At 37.2% G+C, this 27,479-nt stretch overlaps 1 protein-coding gene across 1 annotated transcript in view; it reads left to right on the top strand.

Moving 5' to 3' along the window:
* The window catches only part of Gbe1 (1,4-alpha-glucan branching enzyme 1), a 245,133-nt gene that overhangs the window by 176,855 nt on the left and 40,799 nt on the right, over window positions 1-27,479 (top strand). The window contains exons 10-12 of the mRNA XM_059277170.1: window positions 319-417; window positions 4,492-4,602; window positions 7,736-7,907. Coding sequence (XP_059133153.1) covers window positions 319-417; window positions 4,492-4,602; window positions 7,736-7,907 — 382 coding nt within the window. The remainder of the gene's footprint in view (window positions 1-318; window positions 418-4,491; window positions 4,603-7,735; window positions 7,908-27,479) is intronic.

Below are 27,479 nucleotides of genomic sequence, written 5' to 3'. Positions count from 1 at the left end.
TGAATTTGTTTTAAGCCTCTAAGATTAAGCAATTTTTGAAAATACTTTTACTTTGCTTTTGTTGTTGTTCTCAAGTTGATACTCATGAAAGGGAAAATAGCCCTTTGGAATGAAAGTTGTGCTAGTGTGAAAACATTAGAAAAATGACATAGGGGGAACTAATATGTGAAGTCAAAATTGTGTTTGCTTTTACAATTATGTCATTAAAATACTCAGAAATATATGCCTTTTTTAACTTCATTTGTTCGGTCTGGACTTTGCTGTCATGAAATTAACTTGAATAATATGAGCTGATAATTATAATACACTTTGTTTTAGGATGTATCAGGAATGCCGGCTCTCTGTTCTCCAACTTCCCAGGGAGGAGGTGGTTTTGATTACAGATTAGCAATGGCAATTCCAGATAAATGGATCCAAGTAAGTTTCTATGTTATTTTTCACTCCCCCATGTATCACATATGAATTTATTTGTTCAATTTAATTATTAATCATGATCATTAGTTGCAGATATAGGTGAAACATTAGTTCACCTGTGAATGTGTCATTGTGCTTTTGAGAACCAACCATAAGATGGTTCTCAAAAATTTAAAGGAGTATAGCAAAGTTTTCACATTTCTATTATTCCAGCAAGAGAATAATATTAATAAAATGTTGAGTAGAATTTTGCCTTATAATTGCAGATCTGTGGAACTGTAGTGGTCTGTACTTAAAACACATCAAACTTTTTCAAAACATTTATCCCTATCCACAATTACCTAGTGATGTAGAAATTGCTTATTTTTTTTATATATTTTCTTCAGAGTGTGGCCTTTCACTCAGCAAATCTAGGTTCACCTGTACCTTCATTCAACAAATCCTTACCAAATATCAAATAGGATAGAATAATCATAAATGGTAGCTACTTATTTTTTCTTACAGTTTTATAATTTTAATAATTCAAATAATTTAGATTCCCTCTATCCCTCTCTTTATACCTTCCCCATCCCCCCCCGTGTGTGTGTGTGTGTGTGTGTGTGTGTGTGTGTGTGTGTGTGTGTGTGTATTTACATGAGTTTTCTTAAAGGACCAAAGGCATTATATAAACTTAGGTTTGAAAAGCACACTTTGAGCCGGGCGGTGGTGGCGCACGCCTTTAATCCCAGCACTCGGGAGGCAGAGCCAGGTGGATCGCTGTGAGTTCGAGGCCAGCCTGGGCTACCAAGTGAGTTCCAGGGAAGGCACAAAGCTACACAGAGAAACCCTGTCTCGAAAAAAAAACAAAACAAAAAACAAAAAACAAAAAACAAAAAAAAAGAAAAGCACACTTTGTGAAGATATGGCTATCTATAATCATGGGCCAAATAAATATAAGAAGTAAGACATTTAGATGAATGAACATAGCTTCTTGATGAGCCCTTAAGTATGCATGAACTATTTCCAAGGGCCACAGTGACAGAAGTGTTTCACTTCCTGTTGGGAAACTCATAGGATCGATGAACGATGTGACTATACTAATCACTTGCTGTCCTTTATGTCCCTCAGGCAGGTTCTACATTGCTCAGCTCTGATAGTGAGGCTGTCCCAACTTGACATCTGCTTTTCCTTTAATAATGATTAGTAGGTGCATGAGCAAGTATTTTCCAAAGTGTATTGGGCTATGTGATTGTTCTGGATTAGTACATTGAAAGATGCATTAAGTTTGTTACTATACAAACTGTTTGTCTTTGCACATTTCTTCCTTTGGCATAAGATTATCAGCCCAAATTTCTTATCCCTTCTAGTCTTTCATGTATAATTCATTTTCACCTTCAATCCAAATCCTACATTTTAACCTGTTCCTAAAATTCTTCACCATACTTTGTGTAGGTTCAAGAATATATCAAAAGTATAGATCAACCTAGAATTATTTCCTACTCAATCATAGCTCACGGTGGGACATAATCTTTTTAGAATGTTGATGGTGTTTCCCCGCCTCTAAATCTTTAAAATTAGCCCATTCAACCTTTTAGTACCTTCTGTATAATAGTAGGCAGTATGTCACACAAAAGGAAAGATCACCATCTAATGCCTAAGATCCGACCATCTTGAATTCAGAAACCCTTTGAAGGCACATGACATTTCCTGTTTTATGCATCTACTTAAGAATGTTTCTGCATGACAAATTTGTGGCTTTATTTCTAAAAGGTTAAAATCTAGATGGTTAAGTTATTCTTAAGTCCTTGGATACAGTGACTTGGCCTTGTTTTTTATGAGATACATAGTTAAGAACACAGCTCGGGCTGGGGATGCACTCAGCTCCTGGGAGCATTGCCTGCCCTTCCAGAGGACCTGGTACAGTTCCCTGTATCTGTTGACTTTCTGACTCATGAGGACTGTAACTCCAGTCCCAGGAGTTCCAACACCCCCTTCTGGCCTCTGCAGACACTACATCCATATAGTACATAGACATATGTTAAAGACAAAACAACAAGACATATAAGATAAAAAAAAAAATAGTTTACAATTCTTTTAAAATAAATAGATGGCAGTCATTGTCTCCAATAGCAGTGAAACAGAATATATTAAACTAGATGACAAGACTAGTGGAATATATATGGCTTTCACTATCATCTACTCAAAAGATACGAATGTTAGATTGCAGTCATGATTTTGTTACACAAAGTTATGTGAAATATTCCCTTTGTGTTCTTTTATACTCACTTGATTAGACTATCATTATATGTTAACCATTTCCGTAAGAAATGTTTACAAAGATATGGAATACTCATTTTGCCTGATCGGATGTAAATCACTGAAGTTAGCATGTAAAGGTGAGGTATGCATTTACCCATGCTCCTTCACTACTCATCATATGAAGGGATGTATGCATTTGGAACTGTTCTCTGCTTATCCTACCTGAAATTTTTTTACCATTCAATGTGTTTTGTGTGGCATAGACATGCATTATACTTACTTTTTTTGTGTTATAAAATTATATATTTAGGTACAATTTGTAACAAATAAGTCCTTCCGTGTTGCTAATTTGTAAATTTATACAGTGCCATAATGAATATGGCAACATTGATCTAGGTAAGATATAGAATCCTCCCATGCTGTCTTTGTAGATGTCCATTCCATTCTGACTCCCAGTCACTCCTTGTTCCCGAGCAGTGACTCTTGTGATTTCCACTCTTATCTGTTTGCAGTTCCTCAAATGGACTGTAAGCGGGACCATGTAGTTTGTAATTTCCTGGATTATCGTTTCCTCTTAGCAAAATTCTCTGGAGGTTCACATATATTTTTCTGGTACCAGAAATTTCATCAGTTTTCTATTGAAATGACAACTTGCCACAGGTTTGGAAACTTGCTGCAGTGCTCAGGTATTATCTCATCTTCAGACTGCATCCATCGTATTATCATATTTGGAGATTATAAGCACTCAGGGAGGTAACACAAATATATGAATAAGAGAGAACAGGAACACTAGGACCATCTTGCAATTTTGCCTAGAAGCAAGTTTCCTCAATGCTTTGAACAGAACATTGGCCCGATCAGAAAAAAAATAAAAAAAGAATAATAGAGAAACTGCATTTAGGACATAAATTCAAGCAACCTCATCTTGAGTAGGCTCACATGGTAAAGTAATTTGAATGATATCCATAGGTCTGGGAAGAGATAAAACATCAAGTACACAGTGGTAGACACTAGGAGGGAACACTTCATGTGAAGGATGAGGGTCAGCAGGCCATGTAGAGAAAGTATTTAACTCAGAAAGAGCAATTACTGACCCAAGAGATGACATCTGAGGTCTTAGGTCAGCGGCATCACAGCACGGTAAAAGGGCAGAAGCCAGACCAAGGAAAATGAAGTAGAAAGAAAACCAGTGTAGTCTATTAAGATAATAATTATTTTATAATTAGCATTTTCACTCTGAAATAATTGTTTTAATTATCATTGTTTATGAATGGAACAAAATACTCTTCTTGCTAAAACATTTTTAAGTCTAAAAATGTAGCAAGTTTATCTCTAGTGTTTTAAAGTTACAGGAAGACCCAGTGTGAAAAAACAGGAAAGTGAAGCAAAATTGACTGCCAATCATGATGTTTCAGTTATTCCAGGTTATAGAAGAATGGCAGAAATCTCAAAGTATAATTTAAGACATATGCAGAAAAACCACCAATCACTTGCACACCAACACTAATGGTACACCCTTCCATTTACACATACTATATTAAAATTTAGAGAAGGATATAAGTGGAATAAATACGTACAGCAGAAAAATAAATGAAACCTAGCATTGTAGCCTTGTTAATATCTTAGGGATAGATAAATGCCTGCCACGGTTGCCATTTCACTTAATGCTCTTGAATGCTTATGTGTTTTGAAGATACAATTTTATTTTCAGTATAACCACAAACAATAGCATCATCACTATATCTACATGTCAAATAGCTAATAATATGCTTTCAGGTTGAGGTTTAAAGAATGAAAAGTATGTGTTACTTAGGAGTTTCTTTTCCCTCTTGTGTGTAGTTACTTAAAGAATTTAAAGATGAAGACTGGAATATGGGCAATATAGTATACACTCTCACAAATCGACGCTACCTTGAAAAATGTGTTGCTTATGCAGAGAGCCATGATCAGGTAAATGAATATGTATAAAGTCATTTTTCTTCTCTGTCAATATTTATCTTCCTTTTAATCTTTGTATTCTGTTACATCTCTAAGTACAAACCGTTATAGTTAAGTACAGGTATTGTAACATTTATGTACATATGTACATACATACATAAATCCACATTTGAAAAGCATTGTAAAGTTCCTTCAAATGTCCATAAATTATACTTCTGAGTACTTCACATTGAAGTTGCAAGTATTAATGGTTTCTTTTGCCATAGGAATGGTGGTTTTAATCTAGTGTGTTGGTATTGCCACGATAGGTCTCCACCTACAGTTTTCTCAATTTACATTTTCTTCCTCAACCACAGGAGCCTGCTATAATTGATCATCACCCAGGCTGCACTTGTCCCACTTTACTTTCAACCCTCGGTTGCAGCCTGAGCTATTTTCCAAAGAGCACGCCTCAACTCATCAAGCCAGTTCTATTGGCTGGAGCTTGGCACTCAGCGTCACTCATGCAGGACAGGTTTCATCCCTTCCCCAGCTCTCTGCCTTCTATTCCATCCTGTCATACTTCTGCCTCTTTCTGAAAGGTCTTCTTTCAGTCTGACACTTTCCCCCTTACTTCACCAAAGAGACTCCCACTCAGACCTGGCTCAAGTATCACATTCTCTATAAAGCTGTATGTTATTCAGGGTGGAAAACTTAGCTGCCTCATGCTCTATATTCGTATCAAGCATTAGGGCAGGCAGAAAGTGTGTCCCCATTCATTTTTCACCCCTACACTTGAGTACTGTGACTGTTCCTACAACACTCAATGAATGTAGTATGTCAGGACAGGAGGCACCATTTAGCAATTGAAAGCTCTTTTAATTCTTTTTGTGTATGTGAGGCACAGTTTCTCTATGTAGAACTAGATGTCTTAGAACTTGCTGTGTAGATCAAGCTATCCTGAAATTTGCAGGTATCGGCCTGCCTCTGCCTCCTAAGTGCTGGAATTAAAGGCATATATCATGGAGCCTGGTTCATTATTATTCTTATATGCATGAAAAATATTAAAAATTCCATTTTGTGGGTAAAAATTGAGACAAAGAATATTTTGAAATACTTAGGAATGTCTATATTAAGAGTATAAATGTATTCATTATTCTAGTATTAATAGGCATGTTACACAAATACTGACTTTTCAGTTTTCTCTTGATAGGAATGTGCAGGTACACAGGCCTTTGGCGTAGCCCCTGCCTCACACTCTACCATTTTCTGTTGCCTGTGAATACAGCAAACTTGAACACAACTGTGCTTGCTCAATTTCATGGTTTCTTTTTTTTTTCTTTTTTTTTTTTGCACTATGTGGCATATTTAGACACTTGCCATACATAATTTATTCACCTAAAATATTTGCTGTTTTGAACCTTAAGTAGAAGTTTGTTGAACTGTAAAGTAGACCTATACTAAATTTACAACTACCAAATTAGGCATAACTTTCTTATCAACTCAAATTGTAATGTCTATGATCTATATAAGTGATCAAGTACATACCTATAAAAACACAGACTAGAAAAGAGCAGCAGTTTAAAGGGTAGAACGTCAGGGAGTCGGGGGTGAGAAGTTCTCACTAAGTATGAAACAGTGAAAATTGCCAGCTCTGGTGGCAAATGCCTTTAGTCTCAGCACGTGGGAAGCAGGTGAATCTACCTGAGTTTGAGGCCAGTCTGGTCTACAGAGTGAGTTCCAGGACAGCCAGAGCTATACAGGAAAACCTTGTCTCAAAACAACAGCGCAGCACCAGCAACAACAGCAATAACAAAATAACAAAACCCCCAGAGAAAATTAAAATGCATGTATAAATTATTACTTTTTGTGAATAAACATAGAAATCACAGCACATTGTAAATTACCGACATGTATATTTGTTTGAATAAATAAAATAAAAACTATATGGGTTGAATAAAAAAAAATTGAAAAAGAAAGTTTGTAAATTTATTTTGTAACTTTTTGCCCTATCTGTAAAGAAATGTAGATTTGCTGAGAATTGTTTCATTCTTTTAAGGAATATAAATTGTTGGGAATGTCAATAATGAACCAAATGCTTCATTCATTACCAAAGCAAATGTGCGCTCATTCTTAAGCTTATTAAAAGATACCTAGACACCTATTTATACAATGAATAACTCTAAGTACATATAATACATGGTAAGAGGTATTCTATAATTTTTAGATAAATTCTTAACCTTAACTATTAAGTATCTAAGATTATCTGTATCCCAATGGGATGTATTTTAGAGGGCTATTTGACTTGAAAATCATCTTCCCCTGTGAACATAAAGTCCAACACTTTTTAAGCAGGATCGGAGGTGACAAAAACAAACAGGTATACAGAAGCATTAAGTAGGAAAGGCAAATGGTTTAGGGATGTGTGCTACAGATCTTGCACTCACACTTCAAAGAAGTCATTCTAATTAAAATAGCTTAGTGGGATAATAGGTTTATAATTTTAAATAATTGCAAAGTGAAACTCTCGGCATACTGAGATTGTGGGTTACCCCATACTACACATTCACTATCTACTCCCCTTCTGTCAATGATGAATACTTTCATTAGTTAACTGTCTTTACTCTTCAGTAGTACATGTGGTCAGAGGCCTCTTTTCTGCTACCTAGAGCATTAATGAGTCATCTGTCCTAGTCATCATTGGTAATGTTTACATAAACTAAACTAAACTTAAGTGGCAAATAAAGTAAGAATGCAAGCTTGAATTTTTATCTAATGATGGGAACAAAGGATCTTTGTAATTTCTTTTTCTACTTTACCATTTCATATACATGCATATGTATATTTTAAATTTTTCCCATTGTTCTCAAAACAAATGAAATCATGGTATATATATATATATATATATATCATCTTTTTGGCCAGGTAATATTCTTACCATTATAAGAAACATTTCAGAAAATTTTAGAAAATTGTAAGCACTATCCTAGGTGTAACAAATAATCTGCCTTTCAGCAAAGAAAGTAACCACTGGAAATTAATAATGGTCCAAACCCCGTCCAATTTGGTTTGCCCACCATATAGCCTTGTGTTCTGCTGCTGTAAGCTCTAACTGCGTAGTCTCAGTACCCATGCTCCTGGTTTATCCAGTGAATTGTTTCTGTAGGCACTGGTTGGCGATAAGACACTGGCGTTTTGGCTGATGGATGCTGAGATGTACACGAACATGAGTGTTCTGGCTCCTTTCACTCCAGTTATTGATCGAGGAATACAACTGCACAAGATGATTCGGCTCATTACTCACGGGCTTGGTGGAGAAGGATATCTCAATTTCATGGGTGAGTGTGAGTTACAGAGAAAGTAAATCTGTGCTTAAAATGTTATCTAATGTAAGTGATGAAGAATACTTTGGTTTTTCAGATTTAAAAAGAATATCAACTTTGATTTTATTCATTATTTTTGTCAATCAGAATGCTGAAATATTTTAATCCCAAAATTATTATTTAAAATGTCTTCCTTCTGATGTTATTGTAGCATTTTAATATTAAGCAAAGTAATGTTGTAGTTGTCAGATAACAAACTAATAAGCAAATGGTTTGGATTTTCTCTGAAATAGTTACATGCGAGATACTTGTGTCACAGTGTGAAACTCATGGCCGAGGGACATTGTGAAGAGCAAAATACTTAGTTTTGAATGCAGCGAACTATTAGATGGTCCTTACCCAAAGAATGCTGAATAATAAGATAAGGAAATTAACTACTATGTTTCTATATCTTCTTCCCTCCAGCAAACATTTGAATGCTTGGGTTTTAGGAGAGTCGGGCTTGTTGACTGGCGAACAATGGGCAAAATTATAAAAAAAATGTCCAAGAGCCTGAGTTGTATTTCGACAAAATATGCTTCCCAGTGTTAGATTTATTTTGTATTTTTCTGAGAGTTGTTGTATGAAATCTCAGGTTTTTCAGTATCCTCTCTTGTTTGCAAGCTGTAAGTTTGAAGATAGGCTTCAGAAAGTTCCTAAGGTGGACCACTTTGATGTATAAATCTAATTAACCTTATCAATAAAAACCTGGAGTAACATATAGGACTAAAAACCTGAAAGATCAGAGAAGTAGAGAGCAGCCACGATTGCTTCCTACCTCTTCCATTACTGAGTTTTGGGGACAGGAAATATCTGTGTACACTACTTCCTGTTTCTTGGTGTTTCTCTTAGTAGAGCAATTTCTGTAGATTTGGGGCATTTGTTAATCTTCTGAAGATTGTTAATCATAATATTTCCAAAACATTCATTTTCACATATTATATTCAACTTAAGACAGACAAGTGTTTGTTGGGAAACTCTTTACATGAAACTGTCAAGAGTAACAAAATAAAGAAGTGTAATTGCTTCTAACATCTATCTTTCTATAGGATGATGAATTGACCACATGTGTGATAGCAAATTTAACTTTGAAGTTATTCTTTTGTATAGGGCCTAAAGCTCTTCCCTAATTTTAATTAATTCTAGCTTTTCTTTTTCTTGTACATTGCTTCTAATTTTAATGCATTCTTTAATAAAAATCAGTCTACCATGCTATGTTATCTATGTATGATGTTCCTCTGCTTTTAAATCAGTCATATCATAATAGCTTTAAATTTTATAATTAGTAAAATTGTTTGTAAAAATTAGTACTTCCCTACTAGCTGTCATGAATTTAAATATCTTTTTTTTTTTTTAATTTTGTCATCATGTCCTTGTACTGCCCCAAAGCCTTCAGTATCCCTGTGTCCTCTAGGTGACTCGTTAGTCTTCAATGGCAAAGCAAGCCCATCCCTGTAGTCCCTCCAACCCTGGCCAGGTCTTCTGCTTGTTCTGTTCCACCATCCAAACTATCTTTCAGTTTGTTGAATGCTACAGGCTGTCTCCAGTCTGGATCCTGGGACTTTTGCTCTTCCCTTCTTGGATGACCCCACTGTTACACCCTCTTTCCTCACCAGTCTGCATGCTGAGATCTTTCCTCTGTAACTGCACTGACTAAACGCCCATAATCACATACTTGGATGTGATTTCATATAGTCATGTTTTGATCACCCTTGATTATCTGGCATCTTTGATAAACTTACTACTCAGCGAGCATCCTGATTGTCAACATTGTACTTTCCAATCTATGGACTAGCTCTGCAGCATATTACAGAGCTCTAATGTTGTCTTAAGACAATGTTGGATGTGCGTATTCAGCCACACATTGTAATGTTCAACATTAGTTCATTAACAGTAATCACGACTTGCTCTTGCAAGTATAGTATGTTTTAAAACATTTAAGAAATTATCTTATAAAGGGGGAGCAGTTATAGAAGTTATGGTAGATGCGGGAGTAATATAATTATTTATGTTTTAGTCATTTTAATTTTTTTCATTTTGTAGAATTTTGTTTTCATTTTTCCACTGGTAGAGATTTTTTTAAAGTAAGAAAACAGTAATTTTTACTTAAATGGTTACATGTTTTTTATTTATTTTTGGATTGTTGATTTTTGCCTTTTAGTGTTTTTTGTTTTTGTTTTTGTTTTTTTTTCTGGTTGTTTTGTTTGAGAGAGACAAAGTACATGGAGTTGTACTTTTTACAAGGGATGCGGGGAGGATCCTGGAAGAGCTGTGGCAGGAAAAGTGTATGATCAAAACATATTCTTATGGAAAAAAATTTAAATCCAATGAACACAAAAAATAAAATGATTCCATAATTTTTTGAACATTTGGGTATACATTCTGCTTATCACATCATTCATCTCCATCTGTATGATCCTAAAAAAATATCAGTTTGGCTGATTTGCTTTTTTATTGTTTCTGTATATAGTGTTTCTAATTTAGGGTTTCAAAAAACATATATCATCAATCATAAGAGAACTACCGTGTTACTGTTAATAAAATATATCCCTTATTTTTTTTATTTTTTTTTCCTTCTTGCTTTTTCTACCAAATCTTAGTTCAAAAGAAATCTGGGGACAAAAGTTAGGTGACTATTAAATTATGCCTCATTCCAATGTCAGCTGCTGTTATCACAGCTCTGCTAGGTAAAGGGACATGTTTAGTGGTGTATAACTATGAGGTGACAGCAGCTGGGCCCTTGTTCATTCTCATGGTGTGTAACTTGAGAACATTACAAAATAATTATACTTAGCTCAATTTGTAGATTAGCCACAAATGTGTGGCTAATGACTGAATAGCTTAGAGGGTAAAAATGACCTGGTTGGAGTCTAGTCTTCGAAATGTTTATATGTATGAATAGGTACAAGGAATCTTTATTCTGTACAGTTATGTCTTTGTGGTAGTCTTGTGCCTACCTCACAGGTTTGCTTTTTTTTTTGGGGGGGGGGGTGAAATGATTTAGTGCATATATAAAATGCAGAGTGTTTCCAAACATGTAACCATATTCAATTCTTACATAAATTTACTATTTTTAATATTATTAGTTATAGGTCCTGAGTGGTGCTTTAATTGATTATAGGAGTTTTTTTTTTTTTAAATAATCTTTTTCAAAGGTTCATTGATTAATACAAGAGTTTCTTTAAGGTGTTCAATCCATTTATATTTTAAGGTGTCAGATGGTAACTGGGAATTGTGTCTTGATAAATTTGAAAGTGGATTTAGAAGGAAACTTAAGGACGATTTGGAGTTTGAGAGAAAAGAACAAGAGAGCAGGTGAACTGGAGACCTCAGTAGCAGCATCCAGGAACAGAGGGATGGGTCAGAGATTGAAAAGGGCATGCCTTTGGAAATAAAAGTTTAGGATGCAGTCAGGCTCAACAGTCCTTAAGCAGCTGCACTGGAAAGGAGGGTATGCTGAAAGAGTGAGAATTTCAGATTTAAATCTGAAATCTCAGATTTCAGACAAAAGAGCTTAAAATGTTGGCCAATATCAGGAAAAGCAAGAAGTTACACTTCTTTGTGTTCTGACTCAGAAAGTGGCCAGGCTTAGTAGAGAGGATCTGCAAGCAACTGAGTCCAGGGAGTGGATTGTGGAGTACATATTCATCTCTTGTGAAAGACAGTTTTACGCCTGTCTTTTAGCATATGTTCAGGTATATCATGTTTCTTGAAGTGACTGTAACAGACAGCTTTCCTGAGCAATATTTGCCTGTCGAGGTGACTGACAGGCTCATTTCGGGTAGCATATCTTTGTGATCCTATAATCTCTGAGGCAGGTTAGAATGTCTCCTATCTATCCAGAGCCAGAGAGGGTATGTGGGGCATATTCCTTTATTAAAAAAAAGTAATGCAATTGGCTAGATTAAAAAAATAATAGTAGAGAGAGCTAGAAAGATGGATCAGCATGAAGAGCCCTGGCTGATCTTGCAGAGGAGTTTGGTTCTGTTCCCAGAACCCATTATCACATAGCTCACAACTCTCTATAACTTTGGTCATGCTCTCTTCTAATCTCTTTATGCATCTCTTTACATGTGCTGTACATTTATACACACACACACACATATATACATACAATATAAATAAATAAATACATCTAAAAATTAAATGAATAAATCTATAAAATAGCTATAATTACCAAAAGGAGATACCCTTCCTTAATTGGCTTTAACAAAGCCCTTCTACTTCTTCTTTCATACGATATTGGAAGTCTTAAGGAGGGGAAGTTATGTTAGTTTTTCTTCTTTAAGCTAGTTTGTTATCAGACATTGGAAGTTGAGCCCAAAGTTGATGATAAAGGATATAACTATCTTTAGTGGTCTCTAAGCCTGCTAAGTCTGACAATCTACAGAGCAAGGACAGGTAATAATTATTTGCTAGGAATCATTGATATTTCCCCAGTTTATATTGTGTAATATATTAGAACATTTCTGTAGTCAGTATTACCAAGAGTAAATGTTACTTTTTTCATATACAACAATGGATACTGAATATTTCTACTAAGTCAACCTTAGATTTTTATATCTAAGAAGGAGGTCAGATTTCTACCTCCATTGTTTTGATTTATTGACTAAGCCTGACTTGTATTAATCAGTTAACTTGTCATATGTATCTTTTGGTTAGTATCTATGTGTCTATGGGATGCAAACACAGAACAGTGGAAGAAATTTAATGGTTTTTTATGGTTTACCTATCCACTCCATTTACACACACACACACACACACACACACACACACACACACACACACACAAGTATGCACACATGAGAAGGCAAATTGGCTCTTTTCAGGTCCAGCCTTCAAGGTGTCTTTATATGTGGATAAGCACTATACACAGTGACAAGGTAAATAGAGGATATTGTATAAGTTGGCAGCAAGGTGAGTTAGAAGAGGGTTTGTTTTTGAGCTTCTTCTTCTAAAACAGTTTGGAAGAGGAGGGTTCAAGAAAGCCATGTTGAAATCAGAGTAAAGTATGCCTAATGAAGCTGAGGGCTCATTTGAAATTAAACTTCATTAGTAACATTGAATTTAAAATAAATAAATAAATGGGAAACAAAAAAAATCCCAGAGAAATGAATTTAAGGTTTTTTCGTTGCTTTTTTAAAAATTTTTAATTAAGGATTTTTTTTATTCATTATACATACCAATCACAGAACCCCCTCTCCTCCATCCTCCTGCCCCTCCTCCCTTTCCCCCCTGCAACAACCCCCCATTCCCTCCTTCAACAAGGCAAGGTCTCCCATGGGAAGTCCCAAGAGCCTAGTGCATTCTGTAGAGGCAGGTCCAAGCCCCTTCCCCTGTATCAAGTCTGTGCAAGGTGTCCCACCATAGGTAGGACTGGACAAGGACCTCTGCGTAAGCAAGACAGTTTTTTAGCTTGATCTGCTTATGGATGCCCCTGGCAGTAGGATCAGGATTCATCACTGGCCCACTAGCTGGAGTTTTGGAGCCCACTACCTATGGTGGGACACCTAGCACAGCCTTGATGTTTTTTGTTTTTAAGCAAATTTAATGGATGGAAAAAGGCAGGGACTGTGGACAGGTCAGTAATTCAGAGTGTTTACTCTACAGGACTGGAGACCGAATCTGGGTCCCAGAATCCATATAGAATCTCCATGCCATCAGGCAAGCATCTGTCATCCCAGAACTCTTATATGGAGATATGAGGTGGAAACAGAAGAATCCCTAGAAACTAGAGTGCCAACTAACATGGCCTCAGAGAAGAAAAAGCAAGTCCCTGTCTCCAACCAAGGGGATAGCACAAACAGAGGCCCAAGGTTGTCATCTGACTTCCACATGTGCTATGGTTTGTGTGGACCCACACTCTACTTACGTGAATACACACACACACACACACACACACACACACAGAGAGAGAGAGAGAGAGAGAGAGAGAGAGAGAGAGAGAGAGAGAGAGTCTATACTTTGTAAAAATCTTTCAAGCACTCTATACTGTTCAAGAAAGTCCTTCTATTAATCATTGAGTGCCTTTATAGTTTTTTCTACAATATATAATGTAACTAGAGGATATGGCTTTAAACAATGGTTATTATTAATGATATTAAAATGGCTTTTTGAGGTTTTATAATCCTAGTAAAAATATGTTTTGTGGTTAAAAATAAATGTAAAGTGAAAAGCTTAAACTTCACACACAGAGTGGTCCTAGTGAGAACGTGTTGACAGCTAGCAGTGAAAGGGAAGATACAACTCCACAGATCTGCTGTGGGTCACCCAGCATTCTGGTGACTCCTGACTATCATGCAAAGGCTAAGCTTTCCTAACCAGTCAGCCAAACCAGAGGAATGACAGCCATATTACCTCATTCAGTAACCCCTCAGGATTTGTCCAGAATTAGGTGACTACTCTGCCTAGTAGTTATACTACCAGAATAAAATAAAAATACTGTTACTGCATCATCAATTCTTTATATACTTTTTTTAGATAACCAGGGTAATAGCATTGGTAGCACTTGAAGACTGCTAAGAAGTATAAAAGACAAAAGCAGATATTTAATGATTATGATGTTACATATACAAACATTTAAAGTATAAAGTAAAAGAGAATGAGGCCATACTGACAGCCCAGTAAATGCACTTGTTCCCAAGACTGACTGAGTTTGATCCCTGAGATCCACATAATGGAAGGAGAGAATCATGTTTTTCCCTGACTTCCTCTTTTTCTCCATTACATGTGATAGAGTGGGCACATGCACCCCCCCCCCCATGTAGATGCAATTTTAAAAAGGTCAAATAATAAAACATTAAGCATGTACCATACTGCTGTAAAATACTAGCAGATACAATGTAATTGGACTAGGCTGGCAACAAAGAATCTGTGCAGAATGTAGTCCCACCATCAGAAATCTAAGGCAGGAAGATTTTGCAGATTTATCTTACTTCAAGGCCTTCTCAGGGTATATGATGAGATCCTAGATATTAAAAGAAGAAGAGGAAGAAGAAGAAGAAGAAGAAGAAGAAGAAGAAGAAGAAGAAGAAGAAGAAGAAGAAGAAGAAGAAGAAGAAATTAGAAATATTTAGTCATTAGTTTGAAAATAATATCATATTTCTTGTGTTTTAAGTGTCAATTTTATTGTAAAAATGTCAACCATTGAGTGATCACTCCCGTAAAACACTTTCTAACTTAAAATATGTTTCCAGCACCAAATAGTTGTCTAACAAATATATTCTTCATTTAAACAAATATGTCTTTTTTAACTTCATGAAGACTTATTTATTTATTGCCAAAATGTGAATGCTCTGTGGATTTTTTTTTTTTAATCAGTAGCTTTCTGTCAATTTGTGTTCTGTTTGCCCCCTGGTTTGACTTCTTTCATTTTGCGTCTCCAAGAAACATATGCAGAGTGACAGGAGTCTGCAAACTTTTGAGCTGAGGAAGTGGGGCCCTTGTTACCTTTCTTGCTGCTCATTTTTTTTTTCTTCCTTATGGGGATTCTAGCATTACAGAAAAGCAATTTTTAAATGAGTACACCATTTGGTTTGAAATTTTAATGGGCATGTGATCTCTGGTATATCTCAAAGCATAAATGATTAAAATTTATCATTAAAAAAAAGATTGAACTGGAAAAGTAAAATCAACAGAACCAGCAAGATTTACCACTATACTGTAACAAGGTGTTCCAAAGAAGCTGAAAATTTGTGTTGTCAACATAAAACACAAATTTCCCAGGATATTGGATACTTACACGTAATTGAAACACCCAACAAAACCTTGAATCGACTGGGCTTGTTGACTTATGCTTTCTCACTTACTTCATACATGAAAGTTACATTTGTGGATTCCTTGTCTAGTCTCTGTCCTCTTCAATGCAGAAAAGTAAAACCAGAAATAAACTAAGTTAAAAATATAAAGAAGGAGCTTCAAGTGCAGAGACTTCTGAAAGAAAGGAGAGAGATGTCAACTCCAAAAATTCTTTCTTCTTTCCATATACCCACCTTCAATTTACAATTTTTCCTCTGTTCTCCTTGTTTCAAATTACTAGATGATTTACCTGCTAAATAGTTAATTTCCTGATCATATGTTGTGTTTGAATTTAAATGCAATAGTACTTAACATTAAAGACTTTTTTTAATACAGAGTGTTTAGAAAAACAAAACAGAGCTACGGGATTTTTTTTCCTTAAATTTTTGCCATATATAGACAAGTGGACATTGAGTTTTATGTTTTTCATGGGTTTCACATAATGTTTTGGAACCCCCTACAGTTGTTATCCTAATGGAAGTTAGAGAGTTAAAAGTAGTGTTGGTCCAGTTGGACTTCCAACTTTTGAATTCTCCTATACACTACCAAGGTATTTTTGAAGCCTTGACCCACGACAACTATTGTACATTTAGGTACATTTCTGTTGCTGTGATGGAATTCTGTCACTAAAGGCAGCTGGGAGGACAGAGGTTTGGCTTACAGTCCCACGGGGACAGTAGTCATGATGGGGAAGTCTTGGCCACAGTCAGGGAAAGCATGGCAGTCAGAACTTGGCTGGGACTTGGTTGATCACATTGTCATCCCCACACATGCAGCAGACAGAGAAGAGGGAATAGGGTGCGGCTATAAAACCCCAAAGCCCGAGGCTCCCCTCCTCCTACAGCCTCTGCATCCTCCACAGTCTGCTTCACCCCCTGGTGACCAAGTGCTCAGATACATACACCCATGAGAAGCAATTCATACTCAACCCGCAACAGAGATTTATAACCCTTGGCTCACCATTGTGTGTGGAATGGTTGTTATTTGAACAGAAGGGAATGGTTGCCATGGGCTTTGCTTTTGCTGGTCACAGGGGTGTGTTGAACAAGGAGAGCAAATCCTCCACATGGTAGATTTTGTAAGATAAGACGCAGTTACATATTTTAACATTTCTTTCTAATTGGATGTTTTATTCCTGAATTTAATTAGAATTTATTGCTGGAAGGAAATACCTAGTCATGATTAAATTTGGGTGTTTAAAATTTACTTGTTGGCTAACAAAAAGTAAGTCATGAACAGAAATAACAATTACTTTGTAGGTGAGAATTGAGTTCTTCAAACAGCTTTTCACATTCTCTGGGAGTTCCTAGCTGTGACCAGCAGTGTCTTCTATAATTACATGTCCCAGCATCTTAAGTATACACAACATACATTCCTTGGGCTCTCTGGAAATCTGGATGCCAAGGCGAGATACAATCATTGATATGCTGGGAACGCTATCTTTTCTGAAACCAATGAGAACAGTACAGAAAGCACTGAGTAACTCCAGCATCATGTTTTCGTTTGCTGATACACTCTTTTCCAATATTGTTACCTTCCATGCCAGAAATTATTTTAGATGCTATACTAAGTTGCTTCTTTCATTATATATTTATCTTTTATTGATTTATTTTGTTTTCTTGAGATGAGGAACTTTCTGTAGTTCTGAATATCTTAGAGATCACTATGAAGAACTGGCTGGCCTTGAACTCAGAGAGATCCTCCTGCCTATGCCTCCAAAGTGCTGGAATTAAAGGTGTGAGCCAGTAGGCCCAGCTAAGTTCTTGAGAGACACCACTTGTCAGAAATCCCAGTATTAATTTCTTTTAGGGACAACAAACTTAATATACAGATAAAGAACATGAAACATGAAGGTAGAAATGAAGGAAGTCTCTCACACACACAGAATTGCTAAAATACAAGCTGTTGTGATGACTCATCAAGTAAAGGTGATTGCCACAAGCCCAATTGCCTGGCTTCGAACCCCTGGAACCCACAAAATGGAAGAAGAGGAAGAAAAAGTGATTTCTGCAAGTTGTCCTCTGATCTCCAGAAGCATGTCCTAGGCTGCACATGGCCACAAAAACCACACATACATATACAAACACACAGAAGTGTAAAAGTAAATAAATGCAACAAAAATTGTTAAAAATGGACACAGTTGAAATAATTGGAAGAAAGTCTTTCAGGTTTTGACCTGCTTTGTGAAATAAATGGAAGATGGCTGTCTGACTTTTCCACCCATATTCTCTACCCCTAGCACCTTACACTGTGCTAGTGCCCAGAGGTCCAAAGCTAATGCCTCCTCAGTCTCCCTCTAGACACTTGAATGGTCATCTGCCAGGACATCGTCACCCATGAACAGCTGTTCTCTGACATTTATAAATTCAGAATATCACAAATAGTCTACACCTTAGGGCAAAGGACAAGATGACTGGTAGGACAAAGAGGGACAGTGATAATCTACTTATTGGTGGTGATTCCTCCAATGAAGACCTAGAGGTCAAAGATGCTATAAGCTCAGTCATCTTTGACATGGATGTGGCCATTCACCATCACTTATAAGAAGTCTGCCTCTCAAAAGAGGTATATGAGAAGTATTTCAAAGATGACATGGAATCATTCAAATCTACTTACAGAGCAGAGACCAGAAAGGATAAAACCTTTCATGACCGTAGCTGTAAAACAAACACATTCTTGATAATTTTATTAAATACCATTTTTTGATTACTGTTAGTCACATTTTCAAACCAGTATCAAGGCTGATTGATTCATGATTCCGTATGACTCAAAAAGTTCTCTCTTTGCTCCCTTGTCTCCACTGACCTCACCATTGCCTTAACTCCTTCTCAGTAAGACCAGTGTTCTTTCTTTCTTTACTCAAGTTACCATCTTCAAGTCTGAACTGTATCTCTGTGATTTTATCATTAATATTTAACTTTGAGTATGATAGCAAGGTTTTTAACCCCCCTGGATTACTGTGAGCATGATGTAAATCCATTTATGGTTTTATTTAAGGATTTTTTTTTTAGAAATGGAAAAATGTTAACCAATTTGGCAGTTAATTTGGATCTATCAGCTGCTGTCACACCTGGATGTGGCCTGTCAACCACATAATGCCAGGACTTGAGACAAATAGGACTAATACTGTGAGCTCTTCCTTTGACAGTGATTAATTTTGAGTGAAGACTTTTTTTTCTTTAATGCCATGTAGGTTTTCTAAAAGTAAAGTGTTTTTTTTCTTTTATTTTTTGAGGCAGGTTTGTTTTTTTTTTTTTTTTGCATAGCCCTGGCTGTCCTGGAACTTACTCTGTAGTTCAGGCTGGCCTCCAATTCAGAGATCTGCCTTCCTCTGCCTCTTAAGTGCTGGGATTAAAGGCATGGACCCCCTCTGCACAGCTAAGTAAACTGCTTTAAAACTGTCTTCAGAGAGTGCCCTTTATTTGACTATGTTTAAATGATCTCTTCTATATTGTTCCTGGAGAAGCTAGAGACCAGTGGTAGGTCAATACTGCAAAGCTGAGATGGTTTAGGTAACTACTGCAGGAGAAATTACCTGTGAGACTGGAATATAAAAAGCAAGAATCAAAGTTTTATTCCGGGTTTTAATAAAGGGGTGAATAGACCACATTTGTAACACAGCCATCATTTGAGACAGAAACTTACACATTTCATCACCTTTCATGGAAGCAGGTACTGTGGAAGAGCTTATCAAATGAATACAAAGGAGCCAACTCAGTTGAAGCAAAAAAAAAAAAAAATAGACAAAAAAGACCTCTTTTAAGAAAGTTAACAGATTATGCAAGGCCCTGACGATGCATGGGGTAGGACTTGGGAGATTTATATACATAGAAAGAGGTTAGTATAGTTTTAAGCTGGTGTTTAATAAATGTGTGCTAAAAGGGTTTAGTTGAGAAGGTAGCTAGAAGTTTATTTATAAAGATCATGCAGGCCCTATTGCAGAAGTAGGCATTATACTCGAAGTAAAATTTTAATAAGAAAATTATGAAGATAAAATTTGGGTTTGACGATAAGTTGAGTGAGCAAAGAAAGAACACTGGTCCCACTGAGCAGGTTGTAAAAGGAGTTAAGAGCAAGGGTTTTGCCTTAGAGCAAGTTTTGCCTTAGACAACCAGTAACTGGCAGTACCACTGACTAACATGGAAAAGGGGTTGGGGAGTCAACTTACCATGAAAGTAAGGACTCAGTTTTAGACACGCAACCCTTAAGCCTCATTCAACCATAAATGGCAACTAGGTGAGTTCAGAGACTATCGGGGTCTAGAAATCTAATTTAGAAAACCTTAACTTTGCAATTACCAACAGCTAGATTCATGAGGTCAACTCTAGGAACTGAGAACCATCACCCAAGAAAGGCACAGAGCAAGACCCAGAGGAGCACAGTGTCTAAACACAAGGAAGCCAGCAGAGGAAATTGCAGTTTCAGAAGAAGGAAGGAAAGGCACTGGGATTATACTGTCATGAGCACCAAAGACCAGATTTCAAAAGAAGAAATGATTAGAACAGCTGGTTTTTTATTTTATTTTATAATTTAATTTAATTTTACATATCAGCCACAGATTCCCTTGTCCTCCCCCCTCCTGCACCCTCCCCTCCTTCCCCCCAGCACACCCCCCATTCCCATCTCCTCCAGAGCAAAGACTCCCCTGGGGATTGAGTTCAACCTGGTAGATTCAGTTCAGGCAGGTCCAGTCCCCTCCTCCCAGGCTGAGCCAAGTGTCCCTGCATAAACCGCATGTTCCAAACAGCCAACACATGCACTGAGGACAGGACCCGGTCCCACCGCCTGGATGCCTCCCAAACAAATCAAGCTAATCAACTGTCTCACTTATCCAGAGGGCCTGATCCAGTTGGGGGCTCCTCAGCTATGGGTTCATAGTACATGTGTTTCCATTCGTTTGGCTATTTGTCGCTGTGCTTTTTCCAGTCTCCCTCATACAAACCCTCCTCTTTCTCGCCAATTGGACTCCTGGAGCTCCACCTAGGGCCTGGCCATGGATCTCTGCATCCGGTTCCCTCAGTCATTGGGAACAACTGGTTTTGCCTCACTGAACCAGGCCAAAGAGATTCTGAGAGTTATGGGACAAAGAGGTCCACTTTAGTAGGCTGAAAAGGGAAAGTCAGCGGCTCTGCAATGCTTTCTACCAAAGGGTGAAATAAGGTGATGTAGTGAATTGGGAATCAACGAGGCTTGTTTCCTTATGGGAGGTAAATACGTTTTTTGTTCAGATTGGGCTCTTCAGAAGGCTTTTTTTTTTTTTCCTGGACTGAGAGAAAGATTAACATAGAAGAAAAGAGTAGGTTAAAATTGGCAGTGTACCCAAGTGCGTGTGCAAACGTAAGTATTTGCACAGAGTACTACCTTAACCTGAAGCAAAGAAGAAAAGGGGTTAAGGTACAGTTAGTTATAAGGGGAGTTTCATGGAGGGGAAGTTTATGTTGATAGCTCAGGGAAGTCATCATTTAGGTTTGAAAGAGAAGAAAAGGGAGATGCTTGAGAAAGGATAGAAGGCTTGAAGAAGACATCTATAAAAGTGAAAATAGCAGAGAACCAAGGGAGATCTGTAGGTAATGCACACTCACCTGATGTCTAATTGGGCCAGCAAATACAATCAGCCTTTGGTTATGTTTGTTTTGTTTTGTTTTTGTTTTTTGTTTTCCCCTTAGAAGGCTTCAGTTGATCAAAGATTAGAGTTGTCTGGCACCTGTCAAAAGGAAGGCTTTCTGTGAAGAGAAGGGAACCTGAGACAGACTAGAGAACATAAACACTTCAACTACCAGTAATGTCCAAGTGCATGGGCGGGTTTTGACATCCTCTAACAACCAAGGCAGCATGGGAGGGGCTGCCCCGGAGCATTATTGAGAGGCTTTGTACAATACATCTTCATCGGCATACACATTTAATTCAATAGCTTTCCATTTTCCTTATATTTGTCCGCAAAGCATTTGTAGGTTCATATATATGAAGAATATATAATCACTTTGTTTATAAAATAAAATAGTGCCAACAGAGAACTGTTTTGTTTATAATGTGGGTCATCTGATATGTGTCCCCATGTTTCTTGTTTAGGAATTTCATTATCCCGATGTTATTCTTGTTCCTGTAATGAGTGATACCTGTGGAGAAAGAGGCACAATTACAAACTAGCAATTTTCTCTCTCAGCAGTATTATGAAATTTCCATTACTAAATTTGAAGGATTTTCTCCATATGATTATATTGTATTTTGACATTTGAAAATTCTGTGGGACATGTTTTAATGAATGCGTTACATTCTCCCCAAAGCCACAGGAAAGTAGATGGGTTTTGTCCTGAGTGTCAGGCTGCATTTATTGATGGCTGCATTAGGCATCAGTATGAAATGTATGATCTTACTTCAGCTCTTCCATCTGTGATTGTTTAGTGTCAAACTTGTAAATTCTTCTTTTTTTCTGATAGAAGGGAATACAATAAAAATTTAAATGTCTCCCTGCTAAGTGCTGGAATTGAAGCAGTTACAGGAAGAGAAAATACACTCTCTTGAACAGTGGGAGTGCTAATTTCTGGCATTTTCTCTTAGCTTGTTGAGGCAAGATTACTGAACGTAACATGACTCCTAGAAGTCTATAAAACTGAACTGTGAAAAATGGCAAAATTCTCAGTGTGAGCAGTTGCAAATGACTTGAAGCTCCATTAAGATGCTCAAAGACACAAATAGTACATATTCTAAATAGCAGAGACCTAAAGGAAACAGGCTGGATGTGATTCACAGCACACCAATAACCCAATTCAGTGGGCATTTGATGAGATCCTCCCATGACTGCTGCACTGTCAAGACGGAAGCAGCAGAGCTCAAAGCCAATGAAGTCTGAGGTCCATGACAGGGGAGGCTCTTACACTGCAGACTTTGCAAATCACACCAAGTGCTTTTCCTTTGTGGAGGAGCTGACGAATGAGAGAGAAACGTGAAGGTGGTCCAGATAGGTGAGCCCTGCTAAGCTCACAGAATTTCTTCTTCCTCCTCCTCAGTACTGGAAAGCCTCCATCTGCCAGGTGCGCATTCCAAATAAGATTTCATTTCCAACTCCTTGATGATTTGAAGAACCACTTTAGAGAAAATTTACCTTAACTTATTAGAAAAATGTGTCTTATCTACATTTTCTTTACTTCATTCCTACAGACAGAAATAACATACCTCAACCACTTGACCAGTTTGAAAATGTTATAATCTAGACATTGAGAGTAGACACGCTACTTCCTGGTCCCTAGCCTCAGGAGCAGCATCTTTCTGTTTTACTTGTCACTAGAGAAACCCAGTCATAGGAGTGGGGATATTATTAGTATTGGCTCAGTAGTTTATTTTCAATGCAGAAATTTGTTAGAAACAAAATTGCTTTTCTGTACAAAACGTGCTAAGCAATGTATTATTATTCCTTGTGTGCAATAGATTTAAAAGCGAAACCTACTGGGTTGAATATTTGTCTCTGTCCTTGAGAAAGGATATCATCTTATCAGCATTTAGATTTCAGGAAGGGAAAGTCCCAAATGCAAGAAAGTCTCATGGGCCAGCTTTATCTCCCCTCCTCAAAGTGAGATCTGTACATACAGCAATTGAAATCTGGAGGTGGCACAGCCCACGTCCTAAACTAACATAGTGGTAAAGTTGGTGTGGATCTTAGCATAAATACTAATGAAAAAAAAAGCACATTTGCTTCTACATTTAAATCTGTGTTGTTTTCTCTTGGAATGGTTATTTCACCTTGAGAAGTGGGAGAAAAACCTATACCTTATTCTTTTATAGATGCTCATGCTCACACATCTGGGCTACACCCTGATTTATAGGACATACTGTACACTCATCATTTGCATTTCTAATGCAGATTCTAATTGTATCAGATATGCCCCTGAATGGGTATACTATCCGTGCAGCCCTAGTTTAGAAGAATGTATATAATACCTTTTTATCTCCCCCTCTCAGTTACTGAGTTTGAAAAATAGAGGCTTTATTTGTCAGCTGTCTGTCATTATATCAAAATACAGTGTCAGTCAACTTATAAATAGCCAAGTTTTATTTTGTCTCCTAGTTTTAGAAGTTTTGGTTCATGATCAGTGGGCCCCATTTCTTTTGTTTGTACCTAAACCAAAGCACCATGCTGAAAGCTCCACAATAAAGTAAAGCCAGTCACATGATTGCTAAAATAAATAGTATAGAAGAGGCCATTGCCCCTAATCTCCACCCAGGATATCCATACAGGTACCTAGGGAGTGCTCACTGTTCCCGACCTCTTAAAAAGTCTGTCATCTCCCAATAGACAAATTCTGGGGCCCAAACAATCAATAATAGGACCTTTGTCGTGCAAACTATATCAAGGGCACTATATCTTTTACTGTTGTATAGAAATGTCATCCTAGAATGACTGTAAAGGCTTACTGCCTAATCGTGAACTTCAGAATCCTATAGAAGATCTTCTAAATGCAGGGACTCTTCTATTTCTAGGGTCTCTGTCTGTGTCCTCCTCTTCTGAAGGTTTGTGTGTTGAGGACAAGTGACAATGTTACCCTCAGAGTTGATCCTAAAGATAAATCAATACATAGGGTGATCATCACTAGCCCGAACCCCCAGATCTGTGCTGTACCTTCACTTAAACTTGATGTAACACCAATAACCCATCTCAGAAAAACCTCATAGAAAAACTTATAGAACAAGTCCCGTGCTTCCACCAATTTCAGGTCATTCCATCAGATGGTTTTCCATGTGTCTGGTGTGCACTTGGCTTTGAAAGCTTCTCTCACTTGTAATTCTCTCCTCTCAGTCTTACTCTCCGTAAGTCATCTTTTTTCGGCTCACGACCTCAGCACTTTCTATGGATTTCTAGAAGTTTCAAGAGAAACAAATAACATAGATCTCCTTCTGAAGAGCATTGATTAAGGCATCTAAGTTTTAACTGTAGGCTGGATGCCTGGCTCTTTTAGTGTTACTCAGGCAGGTTGTAATGATCCACAGGCTTCTAAGTGTGACTGATGACATGTTGCCAGGGCTGCTGGGCAGTATGTCTGTCATCTCCTAGAATGCAATGATGAGTGTCCTGAACACAGATACTATTTTTTTGGAAGCCTTCCTACTGAGTAACTTGCTAACGGCAAACAAGGAATTTAGACGGGGAGTTTCTCTGCGTCAAAAATCCTAGATAGTTATACTATATCAGTGCCTCTTTTCCTCAACCCTCTATTCCAATAAAGAAAAGCAAGTAAAAGTGAGCTAGTTAACTCTGCATGGAAGACTAGAGAGTGGTTATTTGTGGTCTTTGGGAGAGAGAGTAATTTTTCATTTTCATCCCTAACAAAGTGAGAAAAATTTTCTCTTTAAGAATGTATTTTCCTACAAAGTTTGAGGCCATAAAAATTAGTTGGGTCTCATTTTGACAATATCTTAGCACACTTCTCTAAAAATGTTAACAATTTCCTAAGTACTTCATATTTTTGTGAGTCAGGCATTGTGCTAAGTGATATAGATATAGATATAGATATTTCATTTAAAATCCTGTTATACCTCTGAGAATCAGGTCTAATTACGTTAATCAAAAATATAGGAAATCAAAAGCTCAGTGGCTTTCAGACTCCTATAGGAGCTGGAAATTGAACTTGACACTGTCTTCCTGCACAGCATAGGATTGCAATGCCACCCCATCAGGGCTAACACTGAAAATGTGTCTAAAACAGATGCCACATATGCAAGTGATGTTGGTGGACCTCTAGGTGTAGAAATCCATTCAGGGAGCAGCAGATCACAATTCATTTTGTGTCGTGATGTCTAAAATCAAGGGAGAAAACAACATATTTTCAAAGTTTGAACCAACGTTTTCAATTGTTTATGTATCTAAGAGCCCATTTTCAGGAGAGAATACAAAGTAGTGAGATGTACTGTTAGTTGATAAATACCACTGTTAAGACTCCCTTAGAGGACTAGGAGTATAGCTCAGTGGTAGAGCACTATTTTGTCATGTGTGCGGCTCTGGATTTGATTCTCAGGATCACAAAAACAGACAAGATCTGCATAGAGCCCTGTCAGTATTCCAAGAAAGAGCACAGCTAGTATCATTGGTGGTGGTGGGGAATGGTAGGCCATCACAGAAGGCTTCTTGCAGAAGGAGAGGTTGATTTTAAGATGTCATTTTTCCTGGTTCCTAGTCAAATCTGTGCACTAACCACAGGGGTAGTGGCTACACGGAGCTAAGTAGACACAAAAGAGTGAAGTAGGCATTACTTTAGGATATGATAAGAAACTAACTTGAACATAGAAACAAAGGCTAGCTCATAGGGAGTTGTGGAAGAGTTGTATAATAGGGCAGCATAGACAGATCAACTGGTTAGATAAATCACTTGTTTAAACTATGAAAGATGAATTAAAAAGAGCAGTCACCTCAAATCGGGTCTCACTGCAAGCTATTTTGCCATCAAAATTGTTTTAAAGTGGATTAAAACTGTATATGTCTAAATTCTTTCCTCACTAGTCAAATCAATAACTAGGGCATAAGCCACCCCCCAGATGAATTCAAAATAATTTATTTTATTTTAGACTTCCATGAATACTATGAACAAAGATTCTGTTTTCCAGGACCTTGCAATTACCAGAAGCCATCTAATTGTTGACTCAAGTGAGAGGGAGATTTATATGTTAATGCTTTCTAAGGTATCTTGTGCAAGGGGAAAAATTGCACTGCTTAAGGTTAATGCTTTCTAAGGTATCTTGTGCAAGGGAAAAAATTGCACATTTCTATCCATAATAATCAAATGTTGGAGTACTGCTTGTCTGTGCATGCAAGGATTGTGCTTCTGAGCACACAGAGAATGTCAGTGAAGTTCTTTGAATGTTCGCATTTTATTTCGGAACTTGAAAGGAGCCCAGGTATTTAACATATCCAGGTGAGCTCTCCAGTGTAAGTTTATGGTTCCTTAAACAAAACACAGATCATAGAGTAGCTGTCGCAAAAAGTTATTCTGTGGTTTGTATGTGAAATTTCTCCATAGGAATTTGTGTTTCAATTCCTGACCCCCAGCTGGTAGTACTGTTTTGGGAGGCTTTCTAAGAGACCATAGGTAGATAGGGGCTTACTGGGGGAAATGGGCTTCTGTGGATGGGCCTCAACTCCTTTTGTTCTTGGAAATGTACAAGCTACCCCCAGCTCCCAGTACCAAAGAGAGCAGCTGGTCCTGCCACAATCAACACCACTGTGATTTTCTGAAGTAGAATAAATCATTCGTCCCTGAGTTGCTTCTAGTTGTTAGGTTGTTGAGAAAAATAATCTTTTGTCTTTAATTTGAATTGTAAAATGTGCTGTATTTTAAAGAATTTAGTATTAGAGCAAAAATTACAACTTGTTTGTCTTGCATAGAAACTTTTTTTTTTAATATAAGCCAAGTTGCTTAAGGTAAGTTGTACCCATAGTACCATAAATAACAAATGCAGAGGTGAAATAATTGTAACTGTTTTAAAAGTATTAGCAGCACTATTATAATGCTTACAATATAATTATTAACTGTCCTTCAAAATGCATTTGGCAGAATATATCTACAATTAACTTAAAAGCTTATACTTGCCATCTTAAAATGTAAGTCCCCTTCAGATTCTCATAGAAGAAATGTATTTGCTTAGACAAGTAACCCATGAGTAGTTTTTCAAGTTTATTTGTGCACCATTACCTAACAGATCCTTTAAAAGCACTTTTAATAAAGGGAAATGCCATGGCTCCGTGGGTAAAAGTGCTTACCATGA

The sequence above is a fragment of the Peromyscus eremicus genome, chromosome 12 (genome assembly GCF_949786415.1).
Source record: "Peromyscus eremicus chromosome 12, PerEre_H2_v1, whole genome shotgun sequence".
NCBI classification, from domain to species: domain Eukaryota; kingdom Metazoa; phylum Chordata; class Mammalia; order Rodentia; family Cricetidae; genus Peromyscus; species Peromyscus eremicus.
Note: the sequence above shows the minus strand (reverse complement) of the source record. Positions and strands in the feature narration are given on the sequence as shown.